The sequence below is a fragment of the Cornus florida genome, unplaced genomic scaffold, assembly GCF_030987335.1.
Source record: "Cornus florida cultivar Cherokee Brave unplaced genomic scaffold, ASM3098733v1 CherokeeBrave_3.0.0_Hap2_Chr05, whole genome shotgun sequence".
NCBI lineage: Eukaryota > Viridiplantae > Streptophyta > Magnoliopsida > Cornales > Cornaceae > Cornus > Cornus florida.
Window position 1 is genome coordinate 83,980,140 of NW_026775575.1, and position 12,185 is coordinate 83,992,324.

The 12,185-nt window shown below is 37.0% G+C and overlaps 1 protein-coding gene across 1 annotated transcript in view; it reads right to left on the reverse strand.

The window, feature by feature from the left end:
• LOC132307241 (two pore calcium channel protein 1A) overlaps nt 1-12,185 on the reverse strand; it is a 64,184-nt gene that overhangs the window by 43,735 nt on the left and 8,264 nt on the right. Inside the window, exons 2-4 of the mRNA XM_059804951.1 lie at nt 8,863-9,006; nt 8,544-8,651; nt 1,962-2,057 (exon numbers count right to left, since the gene is read on the reverse strand). Of these exons, the coding sequence (XP_059660934.1) occupies nt 1,962-2,057; nt 8,544-8,651; nt 8,863-9,006 (348 nt within the window). The remainder of the gene's footprint in view (nt 1-1,961; nt 2,058-8,543; nt 8,652-8,862; nt 9,007-12,185) is intronic.

Here is a 12,185-nt window from a genome sequence, read left to right on the forward strand (position 1 = left end):
CTTTTCCCTTTTCTGGTTTCTATTATGAGGAGGTTGGATAAGTTACAAAGGGTCTTTCTCTTTGGGGTGTGGGTGGGGGTGGGTTTTTGTTGGGGGGGGGGGGGGGGGGGGGGGCCGGGGGGGTGGTGAGTTCCTGTGATTCTTTTTAGGAAAATGGATTGAGCATTAGAAACTTGATGATGTCAACCAATATTTATTGGGTTCATGGAGATATGGGGCGCAGATAGGAAGTTCATGGAGGAGAGTGGTGAAAGGAAAGCGGGTGAGAAGGGAAATTAGAACACTATGAATGTCAAGATCTCTTATAAAATTAGAGGGCATAAAAGAATCACAAGACGATGGAAAGCATTCATAAATCATCGAATGCAGCGGGTTAGATCTGGCTTGATATTTGAAATGGTGAGGCCTCTTCAATCGTACTTTCACAGGTCTCTAAAAGATAGCAACTGATCCCTAGCCTGTGGTTGCAGATTGTCACATAATGCCAACAAACAAAATAGTGCAGGGCATCCACTTTCTTAGGTCGCTGCAGGATTGGCTGTTGGATGAGTTGACGCTTTCATTGGCCTTTTTTATTCTCAAATCATTGTTAAGGGCAAGGAGGATGCTATTAGGTGAATGGTGTCAAGGGGGGTGGGGGTTGATTTGAGATGAGATCATTCTATAGGGTGCATGGAGGAGGGAGTCGTCTCAGTTATTCTTGGAAGCCATTCAGCACAACAAAAGCGCCCATAGAAAATGGTGCTCCATTGGGATGAAGAAACACGCACATGAATCGCCTATGACATATGTTCTCTGTAGCCCCCTGTATAATCATACCTACCACACGTACAACCATCATTCGGTTTCCCAACCAACAAGTGGATGCACCCCATTGGATCACACAGTAGCTTACCTACAAAACTTGGTTACCTTAACAGCACCCAACATAGAACTTGCCACCCTAGGTGTCCTGTTAGTCATTTTGTCGCCTTACAAAAGGCAAATGACAAATTATTTATATTTGACAGTCATTTTTCTTTGCTTTCTAGAAAATTTGTCTCAAACCATTTCCCATGTGATGAAAAACGTTATCTAGCAGCTTTGATGGAAAAGGTGAAGACCAGAAGAGTACCGAAGATCTCAATCCTGAGATGTGGAATCCTTTCCTTTGTGTTCAATCCAGTGCTTTATATGTAGACCAATTTTTCAAGGATGCAGAACTTACTCATTTCATTAGATCAAGTCTCTCCCAATACTATTAGATGGACTCCAAAAGTCAAGACACGAGAACAAATAATTTTTACATACTTATACAAGTTTTTTTTTTTTAACGTATATCAAGTTTGTTATAAAATGGGAACAAACAACCACAATATAGGGACAAGTTGGTCGAAAAAACAAAAGTTACACAAGATTGTGTTTTTCAGTTTTCTCAAGCATAGTCATGTTATTACTCATCAACTTTCTTATAAGAAAAATTAAAAAAAAAAAAATTGAAAAAAGTTTGTGGAATATACTTGATATACGGAATAAAATTTCATTGTAGTGGTCTTTAGTAAAGTGCCTTGAGTAGGCATACTGAATGGTGGTTGAAATTATAAATATTCACTGAGAGAACATTTGGCAGAAAAATAGGAAGACATGTTTGGAAAATTAAGGTTTGGTTGGTTTAGTTTTCTGAAAACAGTTCTGAAGAACTTAGAAAACAGACAACTGTTGTCAGAGATCTATAACAAACATGTCTTTTTTAACTGAGTTTTCAAAAACTGTCAACCAAACTTACTTTTGTATAGTTTATTGATTTTCAGCTTTCAGTATTTATATGAGTTAGTTTAACTTCAAATTTTATTGCGGAGAACCTCTCAATGTCTGGAGAATTATACAACCTATTTAAAAATTAAAGAAATAAAATTAAAAAAGGAACAGCAGATAAAGAACTTAATTAACAACTTCATGAGCAAGATCTTGGAACTAAGTACCTTCAATCTATTAAGTGCATTTCTCCAGTAGATACGAGATCCTTCATATAAAATTGGTAAGAAGGTATGTGCCATAAGAATTATAAGAGTTATCCCCTGCAAAAGAAAGTAAAAACTCATGTAGAAAATATATGAAAATATTCTTAACTAAGTTGAGAATTTTTTTTTTTTGGTTAGGTAAATTCTCAAATGCACCGACAAATGCTAACTATGGGGCACAAACCCCTCACCTACCCTTTAAGGGAGGAGAGGAGAGACATTTTTATGCATCTATCTGTGCTACCTTGCTAATACAAACCTCCACATCATTCAATTCACCAAAATACCCCATAATTTAGCCATTAAAGATATTGAAAATAAATCTCAGCTTAACATTTTATTGCATATTGATAATGCGAATTTCATACTAATTATGCAAATTAGAAACTATGATAGTTGTATATCAGAGAGATGATTAGATTCTCACATTAAAGGCAAAAAAGCCACTCCCTGTTGAGATGACTAAATTTTGAGTCTTTTCAGCCACCAAATGACGGAATTGTGTGTGTGACCATATAGAAAATATAAAGAACCAAACAGGTAGGAGTATTATCAAAAGCTAAAAGTGACACCAAGTAAAAGTAGATGAGGGAGTCATCTAAATTGATTTGCACAAGTGGAACCAACTAATTAACGAACTGTTATGGTGTGAGAACTAGACAAAAGCAAAAGGTTGAGGCTGTATAAAGAAAGTGATTGGCTTGGATTAAACAGACAAGTGGCTTTCCACAAAGCTGATTGGAGAAGAAATTCATCTGCCAGACCCCCAAAAAGTTGGGATCAAGGCTTTGTTGAGTTGAGTTAATACCTGATATAATATCTGAATCAACAACTAAGTATCTATTTTGTAGTCTTAGAATGGTTAAAATTCATTCAGAAATTCTACAAGAGTTTCAGAGAATTTAGAAACCAAATTGGACTTGAGAACTCGTGTTATAAGCTCCAGACCACATTAGAAATCAACGCAAGACATTCTGGAGTATTAACTATTGGCGCATAAACCTATGCAATGGTACATAACTTCATGGCCTGCCCAGTCACACCTTCAGTGCTTAATTGGGGCCAAATGTGTTGTCAGAGGCTTATTTGTTATTACTTATATAATGTAGGGTTCTTATGTGTAATTTCTGAAACTTCTTAGTAATGTGGCGGAAGGATGGAAGTATTCTTCCATTCTTTCACTCTTTCCCGTCTCTCGCTCTCTCTCTCTCTCCCCCTCCTCTTTCCTCTCTTTTTCTTCGTCTTCTTCTACTTTACTCTTGTTCTGATTCTCTCTTAAAGTCAACATGGTATCAAAGCATGGTTTGTAAAGCTCTAGAGTGTGTAGTTGAAAGCCTAGGGCAAGTTTGTGTAAACCCTAGTGAGTGTGAAGCGTTTTAAAGAGATTCCAAGATGGGATTTGTTTGCAAGGAAGTGTGTAGTTAAAACCCTAGGGCATGTTTTTTTTTTACCTGTTTTTCATCGATTGCAGTCTCGATTGGTGGTTTTTTTTGTGTTAGCGTAATTGTGCAACGGCAGCTTTTCCTTCGTTGTTCGCAATTCTGGTATGGTCTATTTTGTTGCTTTCTAGGGTTTGTGTGGTGACTGTGTGGTAATTTTTTATGCATCTCAGAAGATGGTAATCCTCTAGTTGCAGTTTTTTGTGTGTTAGAGAGGTAGTTCTCTACACATTTTGTTATTGAACTGTTTCTGAAGAGTGTATACCAAAAAATTGTTATAAAATGTCTTGCTCAAAGGTAACTTCAAAAGAAGCTGGATCTTCTTCTAGTGTGACTCCAGTGTTAGGAGGTCGTAGTGATCACCATCCAAGTATTTGTATTACGACTGTTAGGCTGGATGAGACAAACTATATGGAGTGGACTCAATCTTCTAGTATGCATATCACTGGTCGTGGGATGATCGACCATGCAGAAGGGATTGTCACGTATCCCTCTAAGAGTGATCATGAATTCAAAGAGTGGAGTGTAAATAATGCACTAGTTATGACTTGGTTGTTGCAGTCAACGCAACCACTAATCAGCAAGAGGTTTCTGTTTGTGAAAACAACTAAAGAGCTATGGGATGTTGTGAAATAGACGTATTCCTCGGTTTGTAATTTTGCAAAACTGTACGAGCTTCAACAAGAGATTTCAAGATTCAAGCAGGAAGACCAAACCCTTACTACATATTACCACAGTCTACATGGTAAATAGGAAAAGTTAGATCACTACCAAGACTACATACCTGTGTGTGCAGCTAATGTTAAAGCATTTCAGGCTATGGTAGAAAGGAATCGAATCTATGAGTTCTTGGGTGGTCTGCATCCAAAATACGAGCATGCCAAGTACAAATGTTGAGTAGGTATCCAGCCCCTACTTCTATTAGAGAGGTATTTTCATATATCCATCCTAAGGAGAGTAGCATAAGGCTATGTTTGCGCCTGTATACACTAAGGCTGAGCCAAAAGTACCATTGTTTGAAAGGTCTGCTCTTGCCATACAACAATGGAACAAACGCAACACTCCAAAAGAGGAGTGAAAAAGGATGATAAGAGCAAGTTAAGGTGTGACCACTGTGGGTATACGCACCACACTAGGGAAGCATGTTGGAATCTACACAGTCGCCCTCCTCCAACTTCTGCTCTTGTTCATGCGAATGCTAGGTCGATCCATTTAGGGGGTCAACTACGAGACTACGGCACATGCTACAGTGCATGAGACTGCTTGTACTGGTGATTCCTACTCAGGGCACCGAGCTCTTTGTCTGGGGTAGAAGTTGATGCTCTTCGACATGTGCTAGCTCAAAATGCCTCCACTTCCACCTCTAACTTTGCTCAAATAGGTACCTCTCATTAGGCACATCATGTGTCCGCATTATCTGGTCGGCCACCTGGATCACTGATTTAGGAGCCAATCACATGACTACTCTTCGTACACACGACACTCCATCAAGGAAAAGCTTCGTCTTGGGTTGATTTGTACTCCATACATCAACACACTTGATCAAGTTGATCATGTTTTGACTAAGGGTGTGAGCAAGACTTGTTTACAAAATATGTTACTCAAGCTAGGCATAATAGATATCTTTACACCAGCTTGAGGGGGAGTATTGTCAAAGGCTTATTTGTTATTACTTATATAATGTAGGTTGCTTATGTGTAATTTCTGAAACTTCTTATTATAAATAAAATGTGTTGGTCGGATGGAACTATTCTTTCATTCTTTCTTTCTTTCCCCATCTCTCTTTCTCTTTTTCTCTCCTCTTTCTTCTCTTCTTCTTCATCTTCTTCTACTTTACACTATGTTTTGGTTATCTAAGCCAACAAAATGAACTTGAAAATTTTATAAAATTGAAAAGATTATCGGGTCTACTTTATGATAATATAAATCACATCACCACTTTTCAAGTAAATAGTATTTTATGACTCCATAAAGACAGCTACGTAAATTAGACATATTAACTCTCAATTAGTTTAAACCTACTCAAAACTTATTATAATGTATTAAAGTCCGAATGGAACATATTAACTTATTTCTTCGGGGTAGGTAAATGTACACAAACATGTGTGGCTACCTTGTTACGACTTCACTCCAATCACTAGCCCTGCCTTCGGCATCGGATTGGGTTCATCCCTGTAGTAATTGGATGAATTGAGTTGTAGACATGAAAGCGTAAGAACTCACAAACATGTGTTCCCCTGCCGGGGCTTGAACCCTCAACCTCTACTATGACGAGGTGGAGGACGTACTTCTCAAGCCAAAGCTTTGGTAAAAAGTTAAAACTTATATATTATTCATTAAGAACCTACAATCTTCTAGGACAATTAGCTTTCCTAACTTCAATTATTGTTTCCACTTGAAGAACTATGTTGATTCAATATCACTGAGTTCAGTGTCGACTGCCAGCAAAATTACAAATTATGTAGCACAAATCTACTGATTCAAGCAAGAGTTTTCATTCACGGAAGATGCCATTTCATAATACACAAACCTTACAAAAGAAAACTCATTTAGAGTCGATGCCTCCAGCATGCCATCTTTTGCAAAATCCGTTTCAAGATTAGCATTTCAATTGACTCTCTCGCTCTCCCCAAAAATTTATGGACATATTTATCAAGCTGTTAGTGATCATCCAATCCCTTCCCTCCAATTCCTTGAAAATTCTAATTGTTGTTTGATCAGTTAATGAATTCACATGCCCATCAATATTTACTTATTACATCTTAAAGATTACCATGGAAACCAGATATTTCTGTCAAAAGTACCCATTCTAAAGGATCACGTCGCAATTAACATTGAAATTTAAATCCCGACTATATTTTGCAAAAAAGGAAGGAATATAGGCAACATAGTATGCTCAGAGGTCGTAACAGTTCCAGAAGGCCCCAAACAGTTCTTTAGAAGTGGATATCACATGGGATCCAGATCGACTAAGATATATCTCAGTTTTTCTTATGGCCAAATGAAGAAAATTTGCATCGTTAACTTGTAGGGGAAACTTTTACCCACCACCAGTGAGGAGGAATTAGAGTTGGGTTTATCAAGTATCTAGAGGCTTCATATTTATTTATGCTGTATCCTTAGCTTTTAGCTTCTTGTGAAACAGGAATCAAATTGCTCCATTATTTCCATCGGTATTATTTTCCCTTTTATGCTTACTATTCAGTTGTTTCAACCAAATAAGCACTTCTGCATTATTACTAGAGAGTGATCTTCCGCCAGAGGTTTAAGGCAAGGTTGTTAGAATCGGGATTCTATGTAGGATCAATAAGCGGTCCGTAGGATCGAAATCGAGAATCGTAAGATTCTATAAAACTATTAGAAAAGTAACTCAAACTAACTTTTTAAATTATTTTCGATATAAGTAGAGAATGATGCTAAATAACCAAATCAGACTCTAGCAAAATTAATTAACATTAAAAGATACTAATGGGTGCATGCACACCCAAACAGTGAGCACTTCTGCATTTTTACAAGAGAGGATCTTCCGCCAGAGGTACAAGGCAAGGTTGTTAGAATCGGGATTCTACGTAGGATAAATGAGCGGTCCGTAGGATCGGAATCAATAATCGTAAGATTCTATAAAACTATTAGAAAAGTAAATCAAACTAACTTTTTAAATTATTTTTTATATAAGTAGAGAATAAGGCTAAATAACCAAATCAGACTCTAGCAAAATTAATTAAAATTAAAAGATATTAAGACACATGACAAGCCCTTAAAATCAGATTCTTGATCTCAACAAAAAAAATCAGCATAACAATCAAGAAAAGTCTCAGAGGAAAAAAAAAAAATAGTTGAGAGAGAAAAGTACAATTTAGTTGCCTAATTGTGAGCAATTTAGTTGAAAATTAACTTTTGGGTTAAAAAAAAAAAAGGAACAAAACAGAGATAAAAAGAACAACGGAAAAAAATGGAGTCTTTCTTTATTTTTGTTTCACTATTGACAAGGAATAGGTGGAAAAATAAAATTCTTTACTGAAAAAGAAAGAAGAAAAAAGAAATTAAGAAGAATAAAACAAATTATAGGAAAGTTTTGAAATTTTGAACCATACCTTTGAAATTCAGAGTTGAACATCTCTACATTTGACATCGTTTCTTTGATTTTTGTTTTATAATTTTAATGTAATTAGGCTAAAGAGTTGGACTTTGTATTTAAAATGATTAAATTTATTAGTCCAAAATTAATTATAAGCCCAATTAAATCCGGAAGAAGAAATAAATAACATGATTTAGTAGAATCGGTAGGATCATAAGATCTTATGAGATTTTACGATCCTACTTCTGATTCTACAGATCCTACTCAGATTCTACTTCCCAGAGATTTTAGATAGGATCGGGATTGGTTTGGCAATTTGGGATCGTAAGATTCTAAGATCCAGAATCGGGATTTTAACAGCTATGGTACAAGGTACTCAGCTTGACAGGATTCATAACCCTTTCATTTGTTACAGAGACGAGATAATGTACCTCTTTTTTCCATTTTCTTTGACTCCCTCATTCCGCTCCTTCAAAAACTTGAACTCAAGCATTTAGTTTTATCACCAAAAGGCTTACCAACTAAGCTTGCTGACATCTTCATTTGAAGAGGCAACTTTTTGTTTTCCTCTCTGTGTCAGTAAACAAGTAGGGATCTACGCCAAATCCTCCACTATATGAGGTGGTTTACGTTATATATATAACATCTTCAATATGATACATACCAGTCATGTTAAAACTATAACAAAATCCATGTTATGCCAGAACCTAGATAATAATAACATCAAATGTTATGTATTGCTTAAGATTTGAGCTATAATTGTACATTAAAATGAGAGCAACTAAAGAAGTCATTTAAGAAATTCCTTTGTTCGGTTCAAAGTTCAAACTTGAAAAGTGCTTGAAGGCACCAAGCCAACTCGGTGGTATCGTGAATGGGTAGGTTCCTAAACAGTCATAAAGCTGTATAATCATTCTATGACTACAATGGCATAATTTACATATCTCGTGTCTAGGGTTGAGAACTCCTCCATTCCTAATAAACAATGTATTCATTTATCCGGAAAAAGAGAACATAAATTTTTACCTCATAAATGACAGACTCAGCACCAGTCAAGTATGGTAACTGTCCAAGAAAGTAATACTCCCTATCCTTGCAAGAATATTCTGAAGACTCAGAACACCACAACGGTTTCTGCACAGATTAAAATCATTAAACGAACTATAAATGACTCACCATTACAGTAAAAATTTATCCATAGATTGACTGGCAATAAATAGTGGATATAAACAGAAAGTCCATCACCATTTGCCACTTATTGTCAAAAGGCCCTGTAACAGCATATACAAAATATAAATGATAAAGATAGATGAAAAGAAAAGACGATAACACAAACTATACCCACCTCCAAAAAATTTAGAACTATCAAAGCAAAGAAGTTAAGGGACCAAATAAACTCTAATCGAATAAATATGAAGTAGAACTTTGCTGCGCTTTCGTAGCTTATTTGATCAAGAATTTGTTCAGGTAGACCAACGCCATCCTCAGCCTGCAAAATGCATTTTTAACCAATCAAGCAGAGTACAATTATTTTGGGAAGAGAAATGCTATCACGCATGAAGTTGCAGTCCATCTTCCAGAATTATTATATAAGAATTAACGCTTTCCTCAAGGTTACTTAGGGTGAAAGGTTAGAGTTAGTGAGTAAGCCAGCACAGGTTGAACATGTCATATTTTATACGTCTCAAAACCATAGAATCAAATCCATGAGAAAATAAGAACAAACTGCATGAGAATAAAAGAAGCAAAAGTAGACAAGCATATCGATTAACAGCAAGAAAGTAAGAAACAAAGTAACATAATTGTGAAGACACCCCATTTTGTACCAATAAATTGCCTTGTGACCCCTTCCCAGAACATTAATCGAAGGTGACTCGGCAATTAGGATTCTCAATCCTTTAAAGCATTACCTTTATAAATCCCAAAATTTGAAATAGACAAACATGCATGGAATGTGACATATCCCAATATTTGCCTAATTTTCCATTTCACCAACCAACACTTAACCAGCACATATGCCTCCACAATGAGACAGTTCACATCCAAAGCCGCCTCCTAGAGAAGACGAGGAGAATAAACACAAGAAATTACGCAAAATTCCCTCTAAAAGGGAGACACGTGGACCTAGAACCGAGTTCAACATGATTTAATTTAAGCCTATTACATTTCATTTCATTTATTCTTTAATAAAATTTTAGATATGTAAATCACTCCCTCTTGTTTCCTCTCAAACAATTAAACTTTACACTAGAAACGTCATCTCTCAATGTTAGACATGTGCCGGATACGAACCCAATAATATCTACAAAAAATTAGTAATAAAAACCTACTTTTCCATCGTAAATGCAAATAATTCTATGAAGTTTCAATAAGACCATTAAGTCCTACTTTTGAAACCTTTTTCCACGGAAGTTTTAAACCTCTCAATATTCCAATTTTACCATTCTTAAATTAGAACTAATTTTTTTTTATTACATTTTTTGTCCAAAAATTGAGTTCTTTTCTAAAATTATTTTTTCATTTTCTTTCATAGAAACTGGAATTTATAAGATTGGTACTCAAGCTTTAAATAACCCTAAAAAAATTAAGATGGGTACTCAAGCTTTAAAAAAACCGTAGAACATATAAGATGAGTTCTCAAGCTTTAAATAACCCTAAAACAAATAAGATGGGTACTCTAGCTTTAAAAAAAAAAAACGTAAAACATATAAGATGAGTTCTCGGGCTTTAACTTTTCTTTTCATTGAATGTTCCAACATCTTGACGCTTAGAAAGGGTAAGTATAAAAATTATCATCCTTACATTCGAACACGTTCTGCACCAGATTTTGACATAAACGAGGAAAGACACTGGTGGTTCTTAGCATCTAAATCTCAACCATCATCCTGTATTCCTCAACCTTTTGTCAATATTAGCATCTTCATTAATACGACACATCGAATATGTACACAGAGTGGCAACTGGCAACTGGCAACTGGCAACTCTTGTGGCCAGAACAACTCAATCTCTTCTAAAAGAATCAAATTTGGAAGCTAGCCGATTTCTCCATTTTACCGATATTTCATTCTTTGAACTTCAAGTTTTGTTACTAAATGCAAATATATTCTACAATGATCTTGGAGTTGATAAATTCATGTATTCATTGATATATTCATATATTTAACACACGCGCACACATATATATTATCAAAAATTTAAATATTCAATACATTCTATTCTTCTATTAAACAAATATTTCATAGATAAAAAGTTGGAGACGACTCAAAAGGTTTTTCTTCCAAGCTTTGACTGATGGTTGACTTTTCTCTCGACTTTTCCTTTCTTCTTTGACGCTAGGGGGTCTTCTACTCCGGCGTCCATTGTTTTCTTTTTTCTTTTTCTGGCGCTAGAATTCTGGTTTTGGCAGAGATCAGTGTCATGCAACGTTCGTATCTCAAAGTGGCGACCCTACCATGTCTTAATTTCCATGGGAAGATCAAAAGTTGTTCAATTGACAGAGATGTGGTTTTTAGGGTTGATCACCAGAGTATTACAGAACATAAATCCGTCTTGAAAGCTTGTTTGGTTGGCCGTTTTGATCGTGATGTGGGGTGTACTAAAGGGATTAAGGAGTGGGCGACGAAGTCTTGGAAGATTTCGTGTGGAGTGAAGGTATCAACCCTACCTGACGGCCTTTTCTTGTTCCGGCTACCATCGGAGGCCAAAGCACGTAGGGTCTTGGATGTAGGGAGGAAGAGATGGGGAGAAGCTTTCTTATACATCGACAAGTGGTACTTTGCAGCGGCTGCTCAGCCGTGGTAGATCGAGATAGGATACGAAGGGTGTTGTTGTTTGGGTTGCCCCTTCATCTCTGGTGCCACAAGTTGTTCGAAGCCATTGGAGACCTATGCGGTGGGTTCAAAGGTGTGGAAGCGGATGATCAAGCGAGTGGGGAGAGAGTTCTCCTCTATGTCTCTGCCGGAGCTGTGGTGCCGGAGTATGTATTTGTAGAAGACCAACGAGTGGCCTTTAAGATCAATTTGATAGAGGAAACCTCACCTTGCATCCTTCCGAAGTCCTATTATGGGGTTGGTGAGGTTTCCCACCTTACGTCTGATGGAGAGCTCAACGGTGGACGTCGCCGGCATTTGCAGACTCATCTGGGTACCCAAGGAAAGAGACGAGCGTCCGTCAACGCGTCGGTTGCGAGTGGGGAAAGTAGACTTCTGAGACGTGCGCATAACGCCCCTCATCAACGCCATTCAAATCCTTGTTTTGATTGCTTTGATGGTAACCAACCACCTGGACGGCTACATGGCTCCACAAGAGCCTTTCATGCAACGGATTCATATGGGCTTAAGTTTGGGCATGATTTATCTTCTGGGCTGAATAGTGGGCTATGTCATGGCCCACAAGTCACAAAGGATACTAAAAGGAATGTCATATGGGGGTCCAACAATCAGTTATCCATTTCATTCCTAAATGACAAGCCCAGCCCACAGTTGCCCAAGCCCAGCCGAGATAATGATAAGTTACGAAATGGGCCACTAGAAGACTTAAAAAGAAAGGTTTATTGGGGCCCAAAAATCAGATTTCTGTTTCTTTTCTTAATACAAAGCCCAACCCAGCTACTATATCCATCATCGATCATTCACAGGGTCGTCCTTATCACGCTATTTCTGCAAAAAT